General features: G+C 36.0%; 1 protein-coding gene across 2 annotated transcripts in view; it reads left to right on the top strand.

Moving 5' to 3' along the window:
• col6a1 (collagen, type VI, alpha 1) overlaps nt 1-13,529 on the top strand; it is a 97,539-nt gene extending 84,010 nt beyond the window's left edge. For both annotated transcript variants that reach the window (XM_039756475.1, XM_039756474.1), the window contains 7 exons: nt 2,329-2,337; nt 2,611-2,744; nt 4,144-4,253; nt 6,633-6,819; nt 9,032-9,203; nt 10,376-10,405; nt 12,182-13,529. In XM_039756475.1, coding sequence (XP_039612409.1) covers nt 2,329-2,337; nt 2,611-2,744; nt 4,144-4,253; nt 6,633-6,819; nt 9,032-9,203; nt 10,376-10,405; nt 12,182-12,789 — 1,250 coding nt within the window. In that variant the 3' untranslated portion in view covers nt 12,790-13,529. The remainder of the gene's footprint in view (nt 1-2,328; nt 2,338-2,610; nt 2,745-4,143; nt 4,254-6,632; nt 6,820-9,031; nt 9,204-10,375; nt 10,406-12,181) is intronic.
• Nucleotides 13,530-20,476: the final 6,947 nt, after the last annotated feature.

Genomic DNA, 20,476 nt, shown 5'->3' with positions numbered 1-20,476 from the left:
ACTGCTTCTGAATTCCAAAGCACTGGGTTCACATTTTTGTGAAGTTTACATGTTCTGCCTCTATCTTTGTGGGCTTTTCTAAAGATGTGTGGGTGAGTGGGTTCTGCCATGCATAAGCATGATATCATATGTTATTCCTTTCCTGAACCCATGAATTAGTAACAGAAAAGAGTTTGGAAATAAATGAATGGCACATACATAAATAAGCACTACTGATTAGTGTTTTTTAGGTAAAGTTACATTACATCTTGCCTGAAAAAGGGGCCTGAGTTGCCTTGAAAGCTTGCATATTGTAATCTTTTTAGTTAGCCAATAAAAGGTGTCATTTTGCTTGACTTTTCACTACATTCATAATGGCTAACACGGTACAACACCCTAGTACTACTTAGGTAAAGTTAGAGCATTTTGTGTGTTCTTCGATGTTTCTGGTGTTTATTATTATAAAATTATTATTTTATGCTATCATTACCAATGGTTCTCTCAACCTATGATGTGTTAGTGTATGTTAAATCCTATAATAAACTTTTCTCATCATGTCAGTCATCCTTCATGTATTTATTAGTTAAGTAAATGCCAATTTGAATCCATTATACAGTATAACCAAAGGCCCGCTTTTGTCATTCTCCATCTGCCACAGTATTTCAAAAAACTATCAGGGTTTAAAGCTCAGCCCAATGTATCTGATGGCTGTCTTAGCCCTTGGCAGCTTTTCTCATTGGCTGGTTGGCATTACAACCTGGTACACAACATTCTTCTACATCACTTGAGTCTTTCAAACTTCATTTTACACATCATGGCACCCTAAAAAACTGCAAACCTGCTGCAATACTACAAAATTGTATTCATAGATAGTTAATTCTTTGATCAAGGGTTATATTAGTAATGGGGTTGATACTGTGGTTATCAAGCAGTTTGCCTGCCGTTAGCCATTCATAATGTGCACCTTACATACTATGAATGTATCGTATCCTGTGGCACCACAGTTAATCGTCAAACTTCTTTACAGCTAGTTTGCTTATTAGATAAGAGCTTTCATAATTGGCCTTTTCTTACAAAACACTTAATCTACAAAGACTTTATTTTGGCATGATTTTTAATGCTTGATCACTTAAACCTGTCGTATCTTGTAAACATGATTCAAGTTCTCTGGTACTGCACTTTTTCCTGAAATTAGAAAAATCTGTATTTTGACATCCTTAATTGATCTGAAATTTCATTTGCACACTTGTTGGTATAGTGTGTGCTGTTTTACTGTAACAATGGTACAAATGTTTATTGCTGCACTATTTCAGTGCTGTATAATGGTTTATTTGTTTGCTGAGGAATTCAGTGTACCACATCTATGAGTCAGCATGTCGACATATTTTTGGATCTTCGAGTTTGCATTTCAGTATCTTCCAAAAGCCACCTACTTAAATGTCCACATCATTTGGGGAGAAGAACTGAAGATGTGTCACTTGTTCATTTATCCATGCATCCCTCCGTCTGTTATCACACCCTCTTAACCATTATGGTTGTAATAATAATAATAATACATTTTATTTATATAGCACCTTTTCCATGATCAAGGCACTTACAGAATATAAGAAAGAACGGCAGGGTATACAGTATATAACATTGTACAAAACAAATAAATAAATAAGATTAAGACAGTAAATTCAGAGAAAAGCCTAACAGACAGCATATTTGATAGTCTAGCACACACATACAGGTTACATGAGCATCTTGACAGAGAGGTAAACTGAGAGAAGGGGAATAAAGTCAAGTAGAGCTAAAAGCCTTCCTGAACAGATGAGTTTTGAGTTGTAGTTGATATGGTTTCATCTTGATTTAGTTAGTTGTGATCAGTGAGTACATTCATTAAGTTGTAAATGGAAATACAAAACCTTAAGTAGCATGCCATATAATTCAAAAGGTTGTTGGCCTCTTTCAATGAAGTTTTCACTTTGTTAAACCCCCTTGGTTTATGCCTTGCACATGTTCAGTACACTCTTCTTCCATCTCTAAATGTTCGAGTTTGCCTGTTTTGTGTCAATGTTCATGGCTTTATTTTTTTAGTTATTGCTCTAATTATTAAAGCCCTTCCCTTTAAAATGCCTTGTTTTCTGACAGTAGATGTTCCAAAGTCCATTTTCCTCTTTTTCATGCACTCATTTCCTTCCCATTTTACAAAACTACATTTTTTAAAAATGAATAATGTCCTGGTCCATTAATGGGCAATGAAAGATTTTGGATTACATAAACTGTATTAATTCTAAGAGACATGAATTATGTTTTGCCATATGTTGTTAACAATTGCACTTTATTTTCTCTTTTACTATTACACAGCTTGCTGTGGTGAGTACAATCATGCATATTTTTTGTCTTTTCAGCTCGTTTATGTTCCTATGACATCTTGTACTAGTTTGCTTTATGGCCACATTAATACCTGTACTCTGCTGCTAAATAAGCCATTCATCAAAGTAATATTCTGTTTGAAGTATATTCAAAGATATACATTTCCAGACCATGCATTCTCCTTTTTCAAAGTGGTTGTTTATGTTGCAAATAATTTTATGAAGAAGGTTGCACCCATATATGAAGTCACCCATATATATTGCTTTTTCACAGAATGTAAATGCGGACCTATTGACATCATGTTCGTCCTGGACAGCTCTGAGAGTATCGGAATTCAGAACTTTGAACTTTCCAAAGATTTCATTATTAAAGTACTTGACAGGCTAGCCAGGGATGAAAAGGTCAAGGTAAAGTATTTTGAAAACAGCGCCATATTAAAGAAGGCACCTTTGGTAAACAGCAATACAGAATTTAGGCTGTATACTCATTCCATTTTCCCATAGATGACATTTGCACATTTGCCAAAGATTGAAGGTCTAGAAGAGAAAAGCTCCTTTTATTTTGAGTGCATTACTCACACACATTCAACTACACACTGACTTTAAAAATATCCATCAGTTTCATAGCCCACTTTTTCCATTACAGGACTACAGGGAGTTAGACTGGCAGCAGTGGCTGAAAACGGCCCTCGACTGCACACCAGTAGAGTTCATTCGGGGACATATGCTTACTTACTGTACTTACAGTATACTGGGCAATTTAAAGTTGAAATTTATCCTAAAAATAATGACCTTTTGGATGGGTGAAAAAATATGGAGAAAACCCTCATACACACATCCAGTTCACAAAGACAGAAATGGAGCTGGATATGAAACTGAGGTCCAAAGAGCTGTGAGGCTGTGGCAATAACCACTGCACCCCCCTGAAAGACACTATTACACAAAATGTCCCATTCTTTTACGGCACTTAAATATTCCAATATTATTGGGGTTTGTTATTTGAAAATAATGTATATTTAACTATTTTTCCTGCAATATTGTCTTTTGTATTTATATTTGCAACAGAGTATGTTTTTCATTACAAGCTAAATATTAAAAGATAACTTTCTTTAAGAGAAAATTAAATAAACTAATATAATAGTCAATTTGGCCCTTTTATTAAACATTAAATATATTTAAACAACAAATGCAATATCCTGTATGTCTACTGTAGTGCAATGAAAGATGTTCTTATTTGTAAGCATTACAGTATACAACACTGATAAGAGTAATACAGGAATAAAGAGTATAGTGAGAAAATCACCACAGAATTTAAGGTGAAAATATTTTAAAACATGTAAAGAAATTAAAATTTTAAAAGCATCGTTCTTAAATTATTGTTCTTTCAGTGAAAATGATGTTTAGAGTGACTCATAAATGGATCCTACATGATTATTACATTTATTTTTAAAAAGATGCTCTCTTGGGAATATAACTTCCTTTAAATCTTTTAATGTTACAGTAAAGAATATAAATTGTTTCAATATGACCTTGTGGTTAATTGTGCTTTTTGATGGACTAGCATACTGTCCAGCACTGGGTCTAGCTATGTGCCACTCTCTGGTTGCCTATGATCTTGAATTAGAAAAAGCTTATTCATACAATGCGTGCACACATGGATGTTTCCAGAAGCTTTTTTCTAATGGACCTCGTGACTTTTTTTTTGTAGTTTATGTCCTTAAAAAAGTTCCTGTTACCATCATAGTTCTAATTCATTAGAAATTGTCTGAAATTTTATGATTAAAAAATGTATTATGTAATGATACAGTTTGATGGAAAAGAATCCAGAGCTGGAGTTGTTCAGTACAGTCATGAAAAAACTGAGGAGCTGGTGGCCATGGGTGATGCCAACATTAAATCCATCCGAGACCTGAAAACGTAAGTTAGTTCTTGCATTCTGGAAGACGAGTGGGGAAATCAGCCTTGAAACAATAATAATACTGTTGAAATGCAGTGGAATGTCTGCTTGTACAAATTAAATTTACTCAGTTTAGCTTGCAATTTGGCTATTGTTTTATATTCCACGATTCTGTGTTTAAAATATTTTTGTACTTCCTTTTTCCTGGCTAGTGAAATTAATGTGAGATTATTTTAAATTGGTTGTTTTCATGAGTTAAATATTTATTAATTACCATTAAATAATATTAAAAATATCAGCTCTTGTTATCCTCAAAACCATTTAGCCAGTCATTGTCTAACCCACAATATCCAAACACAGGGTCACGGGGGTCTGCTGGAGCCAATCCCAGCCAGCACAGGGCGCAAGGCAAGAACAAACCCCGGGCAGCGTGCCAGCCCACCACAGGGCACACACACACCAAATACACACTAGAGACAATTTAGGATTGCCAATACACCTAACCTGCATGTTTTTGGACTGTGGGAGGAAACCGGAGCACCCGGAGAAAAACCCACGCAGACACGGAGAGAACATGCAAACTCCACATAGGGAGGACCCGGGAAGCGAACCCAGGTCTCCTTACTGCAAGGCAGCAGCGCTACCACTGCAACTCCGTGCCACCCAAAACCATTTAGTGGTTGTTAAATAGATTTGTTATTATATATGAGGTGAGACACAAAAATAACTGGACTGGGCTAGGGGCTTTCCTGGAAAACCATCTTGAGTTCGTTCGTACGTGAATCATTGAACTATATTCCCTCCCACACGCCCCCTCAAACCATCAACCGGCTAGGTATATCCTGTGAATAGCTCAGTCAGTATTTGCACAACAATTGCTACATGAGTTGCGACTGTAATGTCGGGTGAAAAAAATCGAACAGTGAATCAACATCAAATTTCTTGCGAATTTGAACAAAACAGCCACAGAAACTTATGAAATGATGAAACAGTGTACGGTGATAACAGTTTGTCTCACACACAAGTTTTTGAATGGCACAAATGTTTCAAGGAAGGACAAGAAAATGTGAAAGACGTTTAATGTCCAGGTCGCCCACGCTTGTCTAGGATTGATGAAAACATCGAAACAGTGAATCAGATTGTTCAAAATGATTGTACTGCTTTTTCTGTAAAGCAGTTATTGAGTGACAAAAACATTCCTGTCCTCGATCATCCTCCCTATTTGCCCGATTTAGCTCCCTATGATTTTTACTTGTTCCTGAAAATCAAAAGTGACCTGAAGGGAACGCATTTTTATTCAATGGATGAAGTGAAGACAGAAACAGCAAGCCTGTTGAAGTGTCTCAAGCAAAAAGACTTCCAGCACTGTTTCAATCAATGGAAGATACGTATGGAGCAGTGTAGAGATCAGGAAGAGAAGTATATAGAAGGTGACAATGTTTAGAATGCTGTAATTCATCAATAAATATATATTTTTTGCTTTTTGTGTCTCACCTCGTAGATAGATACTGTAGATATAAAAGGCACTATATAATGGACAGATCATACTTTCCTTATAACTGAAGGCAAATTGACTTATTCTAACAACAACACAGGCCATAAAATACACTACAATTTAGTAAATAATTGCAAAGTTTTATGCAAGTCCAAGGTCCAGGACTGTACACATAATGTAATCATAATGCTATACAGGAATACTGTCTGTGTGTCAGTGTGTCTGTTAAATAGTAACTGTCTTGGGTGAATATTGGCAAGATGGAAGGAGGCATTATACAGTCTGATGGCTGTGGCAAGAAAAGCTCCCCAGTAGTAGTGGAATGAACTGATGTATAAAGGTGCTCCAAAACAATGCCTTTTGAACAGGATGGGTAGCATTAACCAATATGGATTCTAATTATATAAAGTTTATTCAATAGATGTTTTTCATTTATCTTTTCTTTCATTGACTGGTATTATTATATCACCCTTTTACCATTCCAGAATGAATTATTTTTACTTGGCACTATTCCTACAGGGTGGTACAGCAGTGCAGTGGTAGCTCTTCTGTCTCGCAGTGAGAAGACCAGTGTTTGCATCCCTGGTCCTACCTGCATGGAGTTTGCATGTTCTCCCCAGTCCAATGACATGCAGGTTAGGTGAATTGGCAATCCTAAATTGGCCTTAGTATGTGGTTGGGCTTGTGCTTGTGTGTGTGTGTTCATCCTGCAATGGACTGGTGCCCTGTCCTGGGTTTGTTCCTGCCTTGCACCCTGTGCTAGCTGTGATAGGCTCTAGCAACCCCAGTGACCCTGTTCGGGACTGAGCAGGTTAGAGAATAACTGACTGACCATTCATACAGAGAGTTTGAGATTTAATTTCAGTCTTTATTAACAACACTACTACCTGCATTGTATTAACAGAGCTGTGAAGAGCCTTCAATGGATTGCTGGTGGCACCTTCACTGGATCTGCATTGCAGTTTTCGAAGGAAAATCTGTTATCAAAATTTAAGCAGGGTAATCGGGTGGTCCTCGTTTTAACAGATGGACGGTCAGATACAATAAGAGACACCACTCCACTTTCAGTGCTTTGCGAAGTCACCACTCAGGTATGCAGAACTTTGATTGAGAAAAGATGTGGAATTATTTAGTAAAGATCTGTTAACTTCTTTGTTTGATTTTAAAGTAAAATTATGGCATTTGTTCATTATACTGATGTATAGTGCTTTAAAATATTTTTTATTTATAACCTTGCTTAATGTCAAGATTTTGGGACATTTTTGTGACATTTCTGACATTTTTTGTTGTGGTTTTCTTGAACTTTTATTATTTTGTTAGTGTTTTGGTATTCACAGTATCACTGGCATATATCGCTGTGCACAAACATTCATGTGTAATGTCATAGGCAGTGAGTACTCAACATTTGCTGGTGCAGATGGTGTCTCATCTCTGATTCACTCATTTCAGATCCCACCTAATGTTAGATTAGTCACACTAGAAAAAAAGTTGAGATGTGTTTAGAAGTAGAGATATAGTCTGGAAGCCAATAAAGGTTGGTACTAGAAACATATAGCTGCAGAGTAACCAAAACAAAGCACAAGACAAAAAATTAAGTCAAAATATCAGGCATATTAAAAAGAAAAACTTGAGATTCAAAGAAATTAATAGTTGTGAAGAGCAAGAAGTGTGTTTGTAATCTGTCAGTTCAAAACACGATGAAATCTGTACAATGACCTTTCAACCTGCTGTGTCGTTTCCTCTTGGAGAGCATGCCACTGACAACATAAGACACTAACCTAACGATAATTAGTCCTGGATGTAAAAAAAACAAAACAAAATGGCCACCAAACCAGAACCAAAATTTTTGACAAAAGTAAAAATATCCTAAATTATTGAATTATGACTTCAGAATCAAAATCAATGACTAAAAACCCTCAAAATGAGTATCTGATCTACTAAAATGACAGAATAAAAACTTCTAAAACCCTAACCCTTATACTGTTAAATATTATACTCATGTCCAATTACTACTACCAATCAGGAATTACTTGTTTACTCTCTTGAGGAACTCACTGTGACTCATTGAGCACTGGGTATCGATCTGTTGTTATCGACCAAGCCATTCAGTTATGCTGTGGTATTGACTTGTCTGTGTAACTACCAGAAACAGTCAACAGTCTGCTTGTCAGTACAGCTCTGTGACCCACAAACAGTCCTTTCTATAGTATCTGCTGCCGTGTGTCCTGTCCTGACTCATCACTATCAAGATATCTGCAGAAAAAAAATGTTTTTTTTGATCTGACTATAGTACCTGCCTCTTTCCATCAGCCTTATTAAGATGTACCAACTATTCACTTTGATCTCCATTTTCTTTGGTGCTACTAAGTTCTGGTTACTTCCATAAAAGATAACATTTTGGCTATGAGCCCTTCTTTTACTTTCTTTCATTAGGGTTTAGGCACTTATAAACTGACACTCAACAACAAATGAAAAGCAACATTGCGTCCCAAGAGTCAGAAAGGAATAATAGTATGCTTTTCTTTTTATCAGTTTATCTAGTTTTTGATACATATGGTTGTAATAGACCCCTTACATCCAACTTCAGCATGTAATAATATGCTATACCACAACACAACTTCACTACATCAGTAGCAGAATTATGTTATGCTTGTGCCTCACATTTAGCTTCCTCATTTTTCTCCCTTTGCATTTCAAGCCCTCTTTCTGTTAAGTGCCAGGATTGTGCACTGATTCTGGTATGTAGCGAATATCATCATCCTCAAACTATGCTGTCATTAACATACTTGCTATATGATGAAATACATAAGCTTTGCTATTTAACATGCCTAACGGACAGTACAAATTCTTAAAAAGGAACAGTTTGACTGAGCTAAATTTGAAATCCATGCCATAAAAACTGACATAATTGACTTGTACTTTTTAAGCAATATACACCTGATGAAGGCTATACAGCCAAAACGTTGTGTATTTAACCTTCTTTCCTTTTCAGCATGGAAATAACCTGGTTCTTGCCTTGTATATCTGTAATATGTGCATACATCGCTTAACTTGATTGACAACAGAATTGAGTGAATTTAGCACCTACCTCAGCATCATTGGACAGAAGACAGAAACTATCTCTGGATGTATCACCAAGTCATAGGACAGTGAACATTGCAAAAGAAAAATACTTTCATTTGATAAAAATGGTAGCACAAATTTAAAATTTCCTTGCTACTATACTGATGCACGTTCTGAAATAATGATCAGTCTCCTACAATTCAGTTTATTTTGAAATATTGTCTGAACTTTAATTTGCAGGTAGTCTCTGTTGGTGTTGGGGATATTTTTAAGAAGAAACCCAGATCTGAACAGCTGGGACAAATATCCTGCTCCAGCGCTCCTTCACCTGGAATCAGCTTACAGAGAGACAATTTTGCAGAACTTCTGGATGATTCCTTCTTGTATAACTTGACCCGTCATATATGTCGAGGTAAATTCTTATCTCTATACTTATGCCCCCCAGTGTTGCTTATCTCAGAACTTGTCTCCTTGCACTTGTTGTTGGCGGACATAGGCCTATAGTACACAATGGAAGATTGTTGGTTTAATCCTGAAAAAATACTGCACTTATTAGGATCTTCAAACTTCAACTGCAGCTTCTACAAAATTACACCTCTTTAGGTAGAGGAGTTGAATTTTATGCATTTGCTGGACCTTAAAATAACTTTTTTTTACAATAGGAAAGTTACTGTTGCAAAAATAAATTTGTACAAATATTTCTAGATTTCTTACCAAACATATTGCTGAGAGTTGTAGAGTGGGCCCATTGATTACCTGGTCACTTGAGGAGCTTTAGTTGGACAATAGGATTACTTTTCTTTAATTAATTCCAGTAATGATTGCTGGCTTTTTGTCTGTGATTATGGAGGTGGATTAATAGGGGCAATTATTAAAGATCTGAACCTAGAATACAGATTTAGCAAAATAACGATATAAGCTACTCATCCCCTGGACCCTGCAACATGGTAATAAATTTATTTTGGTCTTACACCCTACACTAAATTCATGCCAGATTTCTCTGTCTTAAAGACTAGCTAAGAGTTTTTGAAATGTTTTAAAAAGTCACATAGTTAACCTGGTTATTCGTTCTATTTGATTGTCCATTTAAGCATTTGGATTAGCCACTGTCTAACAAGGAGCTTCACAAGAGAGCAGTTCTTCTTTACATCCAAAAAGGCACACTTTGTAATACCATGAATGCTCAGAATGTAGACATTAATTTACTTTAAGATCAATGTGTTGACGACGTGGCTAGAGGTTATCAAAAATTAAGTTTTATAATAACCTGAAACTAAATACCAATGATAATGAATTGAATACTCATGGATTCTCTCTATTTTTTGAAAAATATACTAATAACTATACTGCACTACAAAACAATAACTAAAAGAATAATTGTAGATATGTTTCGCCAAAATTATGATTATTATGAAGATTATTAACTCATCTGAAAAAAAAATGTTAATTAAACTTTTTATGATGAATGTTTAAGGGTATTTTATTCAAAGTGATCAGTAAATTGAGCTTTTTATTAAACCTCTGTGTTCTTTGCATACATTTTCTAGTTAATTAATGTAATTTTCCTTTTATTTCATCTTATAGAGAAGAAGTGCCCAGACTACACTTGCCCAAGTAAGTGCATTTCACAAAAATATTAAGAATGTAAGATATGTTATAGCCGAGAGAAGAGCATTCAGGTCAGGAAGGTGGTTTGAAGGGTTAACATCTGAACTTTCCAGACATCTTATCAAAACATTTATTTTTATCCACCAAGTTCTCCATTTAAGTTGAATTGGCTTGTAATTTGGACCAGATTCCCATCACCTTTAATGTTAATAATTGCTTTAGTTTCCATCTTACATGTGCTTCCCTTAAATCCCACCAGTGTCCTCAAGTCTATGGTTATTTACATAAGCAAGACAATTCAGGGAATCATCTTTACGTGTTTGAAAAACTTCTTCCAAAAGTTTCTCTTTTCAAGGTTAAACGTGTATTATTCTCTTTTGCAAGATGCACTTATTTACTCAAATCTCTTTGCTGCTTCTTAAAATGAGAGGTAAATGGCACATGAGGGCACACCTACAGCTTGTGCTGATGATTTTCTTTCAAAACTGGAGAAAACGCTGCTCAAAATGTTTTGAAGCGTTCACTCACAACACCATTTTTTTACCTTCTGTGTGTGGTTTGGCTCTTTCAATACTTTAATAGTATGGCACATTCTCTCAGTAAAGTGTTTTGCCTTATTCGATGTGGGGAATGTGCAATAAATATTATTTGAAATGGTATTATAAACATGGCCTCAGCATTTGAATAAAATGTGCCCTGTAAAATGATTTTTACAATCTTATGTTTTTAATTATTTTATATTGAATATTCTTAGTTGAAGAAAAAATTAATACTACATATTTATCTTTTTTTTTGGGCTGTTCATTATGTCTTTGGTGCAAATTTGTCTTAAATTTATACTAGTGATCTCTTTTGTAGAAACTGATTTTGACTTTAATCAGTGCAGTCTACATTACTGTCATAATCTTAATTGTCCTACACCATGTTTTTCCCACTGCTAAGCAAATCCATGATGAGCAATGCTAAATGATGGCTTCGGAGAATATCTAGCCCACCTCTAAAAGAAATCCCAAACTGTCAAATAAAATGTCCTTATCTTTGATTTGGAATAAATGCCATATCCACACTCTGTGTTTTTACAAATAGTAAACTGTTGCTTCTTACTGTATATTTCTCCTACCCACTTCATCATTGATTTGTCATTACACTGTGTCGTGTATTTTTCAAAAGATTATTAACAAAGATTACTTATAGAGACGATCAAATGGGTGGGTATGAGGAGAGATCCAAGTGTTTACAATCTTGAAAGGAATTAGTGAAGTCAATCCAGTGTATTATTTTAAAATAAATGCTTCAATGAGAAGAACTTGAGGACACTGTTGGAAACTAGGGGCACATTTCACCAAAATGTTTTTCATTATCCAGAGAACCACAGACATATGAAATAAATTAATTTGATAGTTGAAAAGAATATTGGGACCTTCAAAGCTACACTTGATGGTGAATAGGATTGGCAAGCTTATTAGACTGAATGGGCTGTTCTTGAACAATTTGATCTTATGTTTTAAAATCATCAAAATTAACCCTAAAGTCTCATACTATATTTAAATAAAATAGATAACAGGATCAAAAAAGCTCAAATTAAAACAATCTAATCCACCATTAAGAATAAGTATGGCTACACTAGGCTTGGGTTATGCTTTCTGTTTAAATGCATTCTTGCTGCACAAACTACCTGAGGACCTTAACATTATCATTGTTCTTTTTTTTCAACCGGCACATTAAATTCCACACTTATAAGTTCATCTTGTCCTAACTTGGATTTATTCTTTTCTGTTGCAGTTTCTTTCACATCCAATGCAGACATCACAATTTTAATGGATGGTTCATCCAGTGTGGGGAGTCGAAATTTTGATGTCAAGAAAAGTTTTGTGAAACGTCTGGCTGAGCGTTTCTTAGAAGCCAAGAAACCATCCCAAGATGCAGTGCGAGTGTCTGTGGCCCAATACAGTGGCAAACGACAACAGAAGCTAGAAGTTACCTTCTCCACAAATTACACAGATATTTCCTCCAAGATTGACCAGATTGACTTCATGAATGAAGCCACTGATATTAATGCTGCCCTAAGTTTTATAATAAACCAGTACAAGAAAAGCCGGACTGGAGCCCTGAAAAAAGTTCTTATTTTTTCAGATGGCCGTTCGCAAGGCATCACTAGTGCAGACATTCAGAAGCGAGTGCAGGAGGCCCAGGCAGCAGGTATTGAGATTTATATTCTGGCTGTGGGCAGCCAGGTGAATGATGGCAACCTTCGCTTGCTTGTGAGCAAGTCTGGCACATATGAAGTGGCACACGGGGAACGCCATCTGTTCAGGGCAACTGACTATGCCTCTTTGTTGAGGGGGGTATTCTACCAGACAGTATCAAGAAGAATTTCTCTGACCAACTGAAGTATTCCAGTAGAATGGGGGGGTGGGTAAAAAAGCAGATGGTTTCAAATGCACATGGCATTTGTAGTCAAGACTTGCATTACATTGCATTTACACATTCTTCACACATTCTTTTTGTTGTATGCTTCAATGGCAAAAGGTAAGCAGGGACCCCTTGACTTAAATGCTTACTAAATAGCACAAGGCTTTCATAATATAGCTTAATCAATCCGTATAGAAAACCTTGCGCCCTGTGCTGTTTGTCCCATTTATGAATGGCATCCTGAATCCAAGACTGCAAAGCTTTTTTTAAAAAAGGTCACTTAAATTATTGTATACTACTTACTTTCGTAGTACTTGTGTCCATTCATCGTATTATTTTGCAATCAGACACGTTTTATCATACCAAATATTGGTAAGAAACACAGCTACACTTATACTTATACACTTATATAGATTATTCACTATTGACTACAATGCCATATAAGAAAGCCTTTGAGTCTACAAAATTACAACATTTTTGTCCTCAGTGGTATTGCCTTCTGTTTTTAGTTAAAACTTGCAATGTGCATTGATCAGTTTTATTTTTGCTGATGGACAAAAAATAAAAATAATAAATGCAACTTCTGTTTTGCACGTTTCAATCTACCCATAAATACATTAGACATAATGACAAATAAATTAATCTTGGTGCTATTTTTTAAATACAAATGTATTTCCTTTGTCAAAGATTTTTAAGACAAAAATTAAAAAACCATTAAGGAAAGTGATTGTGTGATATATTTGATTTTTTTTTTCCTTTTAAAACCAGTAATTCTTTTCAAAACAGTGGAATAGTAAATATGTGTTCAAGCATTTTATTCACTCTAGACATTTCAAAACCACAACAGGTTCCAGCAGTGTCTTATTTATATTTTTGTAGGCATAATCCTGTCCAGTTTTATAGTAATATAAATAATAGCATGAAGATTTTTGAATGCTGCATATAGTAACAGATTTATGGATGCATTGTCCTTTGTCTGGTTATTGCTGGTGTGGAGTTTTCAATATGTGTGAGATTTTGGCTTTCCTCCCACATCTTCTCTTCTATATTTACAAAACCACTTTGATGTGGTCTGATTCTGATTTTTCTCCATTTATGATACAGATTTGATTTTGGTGTCAACAACCAAAAATCAAAATGTGGCCAACTGTTTCACATTATATTCAAGCTGCTTTTGTATGTGCTACTGAATTATGATTGAATCCTGATCGGTCATATCCAACCTAAGGCTTAAACAGTCAAACCTAATGTTTGCTAAAGAAAGCTGCCTCATGACACCATTTTGGTGCATTTTGCACGATGTTAAAATAAGAGAGGGGCATGGTGAAAGATGGTTGCACAGATATCTATTTTAATGTTCTTCAGCCATTGGGGGGGCATAAAAGTAGCTAACAATATAGTGCTGCCAGTCTTGGCTCTGTGTATCCAAATTCTTCTGGGAATTGTGGTGGGGGAAGTCATGGCAGAAAATGCTAAGGCATATAATACTATAGCCCATTTGTATTCACTCGCCACATACAGAAAATTAACTCTGCTTCTAAGACGTAAAAAAGCTGAAAAGCATCAGGACAACAAACAACCCAGGATCCATCTTTGTGCCTTACTGAGTCACTACACAACAACACATGTGCAGCCCATACATTCCACATAAGCTGAATGTGGTTTTAGACACTCAGGCTATTGTGGCATATATAATTTAAATGCAACAAACACTGAATTGGTCTTCCTCACCATTTCCAATACAAGCATGGAGAACTAGAGATGGAAATTTGGCCAAAGACATCCATGTTTGGTTGATTGGCTGCGAGTGGGTGTGTGGATTAGTGAGTCCCGCCAGAGGCTGATACCACCTTGGTATGACTTTAATAATCCTTATTTACATCATCTTGTAAAGGATCTTGTTTTAAACAGGTAACACAATGACATAGACAGTAAATGCCACCTCATAATACCTGAGATGTCCAGTTGCATTGCGCCTTGTGTGTGGGGATTTTTCTACCTAAGTTTTATGACTTCCTTTTACTGTTTGAATATGTCTGGTTGACTGATAACTTAAAAGTGAGCTTTTGTGCAAGTACGAGACTATGTGTGTGTGTGTGTCTGGGCATCTCCTCCTGGGTTAGTTGTGTACTTTGCATCTATTCTGTCTTCCCATGACCCTGACGTGAAAACAGTAGCCTCAGAAAATGAAATGAAAAAAGGATGAAAAGATTACTCTCAGGTGAATGCATTCTGATTTTAAAGTTATGCCGTTAAGGTTATCATTTCAGAAAAAAACAAAATTAACAAATTTAAAATATCATTAATTTGCATTTCTAGCCCTTAATAGTACTTTAAATAGTCCCTACAACTGTAAGCAACTCATTACGAGCAAATCAAAGTGGTCTGAGTAGTAAAAGGTGGACTTTTACGTCTGTTAGCAATGAATGAGTGCTCAACCACACGTACAATGCATACCAGGCCGACAAACAGTGAAGAAGAATGGCGGCTGCAAGGAAAGCAAGCATATTGGACTGTGTAAACAGAGCAGAGGCTTGTCGAAACTTGGAGCCAAACCAGTCTGTTTGACATTTTATGTCTAATTTTCCTGCAGTGTTTCTTTTTATTTTGGTGATTGGCTGCCAAAATGAGATGATGCTTTAGCGATGCAAGGAAAGATTTTGAATCATTAGAGGTAGTCACGTAATCAGGCACTTCCTGCAGTTCCTAGTTGTATAATTTGGTACTGTTAGATAGTAATTAAATTTGATGTGCTCTTGGACTAAAAGAGAAGTCATCTCAAGTCCAGTAGTGTGACACTAGTGTAAGGGATTCATGTTTGTGTCAAGTTAGCTCTGCACCTTGAAGCAAATGTGCCATGCTTAGAATTAGCATCCCACCCAGAGTTAACCTTGAACCCACTGTTCCCAATGATCCTGTAGTGCAATGGGTCAATCAATGAAATAATCCAAAGATAAAGTGTTGTAGATTTATACACTACAACAAAAAGCCTGATTTCTGACTTGTAACTTTGTACCCCACCCAATCTAATTTGTTGTTAAATGCAAAATCATCTTCTTTGTTTTACTTTTACAAACGCAAGCAATGTTTTTGCTGAAGTCCTGACTTAAACTTATTGTAACAAAAATGTCTTTGCTCTGAGAGGTGAGTCTTGAGCTTCTCATGACACATTTAGCTGCTCATCTTTATAACACAGCAGCTCAATGCCACACTAAGAGCTACTGAATGCTTCACTGAATCACTCCTGGTGCACAATTCCACATCTTTCCATTAATCCTCCACAGGTTTAATGTCCACATTTTGCTGCATTTCTATTCTGTGTCACACTAGTTTTTGGAAAGGAACAGAACTGAGCCAGACAGGTTTGGTACACTAGCAAGTTAAAAACAAAATCATTCAAGAGCTAACAAAATATTTCAGTCAAATTTTTTGGCATAGGCCTTAACACAACAATTTGAATTACTAAAGAAATCTACAGATAAAAAAACACAAACAAAAGTGTAACCAAGAGGTCATATCCAACTGCTGATTGCGGCCTGTGCCATTCCCTTATTAATGAAGGCAATCAAGGACAGGAAGTCATGTGACAGCCAAGGCTGCCAAATATCAGATTATTACATCAAGAAACCAGGCTGCCAAGGAAATGGCTGATGAAATGATTACATGACAGAAGTGGTCTACAAGTCAATATCTAGCAGCCAAGGAATTCCTGAAGTCAATAACCAGGCCTAAGAATGAAGTAGTGCACTTGACCGCCTGCTTTGTAAGAACACAGAACCATTTGAGCTTTGTGTGCTGGAGGCCTCAGGATACCAGGCAGAGGGGATTTCATTCCAGAATCACCACTAATATAGGTGATGCCATATGCAAAGGAAAACATTAGTGGTTTATAACCATAACCATTTTCAAAAATAGTAATGCCTGTGAAAATATTCATGGGAATGTTCCTGAAATATTCTAAAAGTCTAAAGCAATATCCTGTCCCATCTATTCCAAAAATAAAATAGCGTTTTACCTCAGGTTTCATATTTCTAGAAACAGTGGGTTTGAATTTATGATTCGTCTTAGCTTTTTGAAGCCTGTTATGGGCATGATAGAGTAAACATTTAAATTAGCAAATGATTAAAATCCAACACCCAACTATGCAACAAACCAGTGGAGCAAAGTCGGTTGCCCACCCAGCGATGACAGTCTGAAGCTAAGTGTCTCACAGCCAATGAGCTGAACTCCTTGGCATTTCTGAAGTTACTGAGAACACAAAGATAATGAAGAACTGCACACTAAACATACATTTTATTTGTTCTCTGCCCATCAAGACAGTTGTGTGTTGTTGTGTGTGTAGATAGCTTCACCTGCCAAAACTGTATAATTAAGTTAGAGTTGGTAGAAAAAATATGTGCTTGGATGATGGTGTTAGGAACCAGATAGCAATTAGGCAGGTTTGGTGAATGGGTAGAGAAATGAACTCTAAGAAATCAATTTTAGTCCTCTGGTATCCAGATCACCAATTAGGACCCAGAACCGATACTTGGTGCTTAGCATCATGTCAGTTGAAGCTGAGAATAAGAAAGTGCTAACAAATGCCCATTACATAGTGCACAATGTAAACTATGCTTACCAATGAATTAAAGGGCAAAGATTTCTCACAATTCAGCTAAATTTGACTTCCAGGTCAATGATGAATTGTCTATGCTATTGCTACCTATCTGAACTAACAATAGCACTCAACAGCAATCTGAGGTACAGTATTAAAGAGGAACTTCATATCCTTATGCACCAAAGCAAAGAGCAAATATTGGAACTTCACAATGTTTTGCCCCTTAACAATATTACACAGCAGATGTGGTTCATAGCAGATTGCATTCTTTTCAAGGCCAGTTAGAGACCTTGTGGATATAAAGAAGCCTTTGTTAACAATTGGATGATTTTTGGGAAATGTCTGGATTTTTCATGAGAGATGGTCTTCATCCTAACTGAAAGAAATATATTGTTTTATCCAGAAATATGGCAACAAAAATAGCCTGGCATACTAATCATCCAGGCATCTTAAATCACAGGCTGTTTTTCTTTTTTTTCATCTCACCTCTTATTATTTTGTAGCTAATACCAAGAAACGCTATTGCGGGGCATTGTATAAATTTTGACAAAAACCAAAATCTAAATCTGTTATTAACCACAACATAAAGAGTATAATTAGACATAGAGTGAAAATCAGATTCTGCACTAGGGATACCTGTATTAGTAACTTGAATCAAAATAAAACAAATAGTATAATGCCAGCTGAAAAATATATTTGCAGTTTAAAATGCTGTTTGCTAAACAATCACTTTCTTGGAAATAAAGCTACTTTGGTAAACAATATTATATTAATTATACAAATTCTGATTTGTGTCTTCTTACTGAAACCTAACTTAGTAATCTGACATCATCCTTTAGCAGAGGAAGCACCAAATGGCATTACATTTCTGCATAAATCAAGATATGCTGGTTGAGGAGGTGGCCTTGGAATAATTCTGTGTAATGAAGTGCAAGCTGCATCTAAGGTGTTTCTGAAGACTGCTTCATTATGTTTGATTTTTTTTTCCTTATTAGTGCACTCTCAAATGAAACAATACAGATCAGCTAACATCAAATTATAATTAGACTTTCAAAGGGGCTTTGGCTTAAAAAGAGCACTCATGCTGTTCAATTAGAAAACTCAAGAATAGATGGAGAACAACAAAGCTGCAGGACTGCATGAACAGAAAGTATTAAACTATAAAAAATCTCTTTTTGATCAGCTAGTTTAATAAATAACTACAGTAATAATCCTTGTGTACTGTTTAGAGCAATCACTAATCTAACAAATGGGAATTCTGAACTGCCAATGCAAAATAGTAACATTAGCTGTGCGGAATTTCTGAACTTTGTTAGTGATAAAATTAACAATATTAGATACCAGATTTTGGTGTCATGTCACAAATTAAATACTTCATTGGCAAACCCTGTCTCTCGTTGCATACATCATTTTACTCATTTTATCTTGACACCATAATTTTAATTTCTAAAATGCAACTGATGAGCGGTCCCTTAACCCAGTCATAACAAAATTTTTGAAGAGCTCAATGGATGTTCTGGTGGCACTAATTCTTAGTATTATCAATAATTCATTACAGAATGGTACACTTCCTGGTGCACAAAAAGTGTCATCAGACTATTAGTGGAAACAATCCAAGCTTGACCCACATAAGGTTAGCAATTGCAGAGCTATTTTAAATTTATCCTATTTTAAATTTACCTGTTCTTTTCTAAAGTACATGATAAATTTGTCATCATGCAGCTTTATTTCCCCTAAATACATTACAGTTTATTTGAGGAATACCAGAAATTCCAGTCTAGCTTCCACAACTGGCCACAGTCCAGAAGTGCCACTAACCCTATCTTGTAAACAACAGTCTAATATCCTCTGATGAGGGAAATTCATAAATGATGTTAGATTTAAGCACAGTCTTTGGTTGACTGCTCTATTCTATTTCATAAGATGGTAAATTATTTTGGTCTCTAAGACGTGTGCTGGCATGGTTTTGTTCATATATATCAAATTGAATTCAGCATGTACAGAAATGTGTTGACAGTACCCTGTCATTCTATTCAGTAGTTAAATATGGTGTCCCCAGGGGTCAGTACTCGGGTTTTTACTGTTTTTTTACTTTAAACTAGCCGACGCCCACTGTAGCATACGGCGGTGTAAGAATAGGAAAACGGTGAGAAAGGAATTGAGAAATCAAGAAGAAAGAAATACTTCTTGAAAGACGCAGTTGTGAATAAGTGTTTTGGTGGAGAAGACAGATAATGAGTCGAAAGATCTAACCCTAGAAAAAGCCACATACAACTGACCGTGGCTGAAGACTGGTTGTTGTAGATTAACGCAAATCTTTGCAAACGTTTGTTTTTGGGACTTGTTGATAGTCATGGAGAAGGCGAGTCTGAGTGGGAATTGTGTGGGTTTAAATTTTAAAGGGAGATTGGTGTCGGAAGGAAGGAGAGAAATTCTGGGAATGAAGATTGTTTCAGAATTTTGGATAGCGATCAGTTTGTGCTCAATAATATGTGTATGCATTTGGGTAACAATGAGCCTTGTTCCATTGCAAAGACCTTTTGATGGCATAATATTTCAAAGGAGCATAACTACGGCTCCTACCTTTAAAAGGAGGATATTAGGAGGCATGCTGGTTGGTGTGAGGGTGTGTAAAAACTTCTGTGGGTATGTTAGTTGACCATTAGGATCATCACTGACCACTGTATCTACACTCTCAAAGGTCACTTTTTCACCCTGTATAAGATCAAGAACTTTGTTGTTAATATGTAGAGAATCGTTGTTTGTGATGCTCAGTATTGCTCTTGTAGCAAGTTCTTGTGGAGTCACAATCGAGAAATTAATATCACCTTAAAGTTGTGCATCTGAGTCTTGTTGTTGTGGTAAATATTGAGAAGGTAGTTCTGCCATGTCTCCAGTTTTACCTTCCTCAACTTGAAGAAGCCATTGAACAAATTGAGTTTCACTTTCGAGAGCACTCATATTTTTTGAGTTTTAGAATCTTCATTTCGTTCCACAGCCTGTGCTTGTTGATGCAAGAGGCAACGGTGAGGGCTCGAGAACCATGGAAGATAACAGGCAGTATTTGG

Source organism: Polypterus senegalus, chromosome 6 (assembly GCF_016835505.1).
Source record: "Polypterus senegalus isolate Bchr_013 chromosome 6, ASM1683550v1, whole genome shotgun sequence".
NCBI classification, from domain to species: Eukaryota; Metazoa; Chordata; class Cladistia; order Polypteriformes; family Polypteridae; genus Polypterus; species Polypterus senegalus.
Note: the sequence above shows the minus strand (reverse complement) of the source record. Positions and strands in the feature narration are given on the sequence as shown.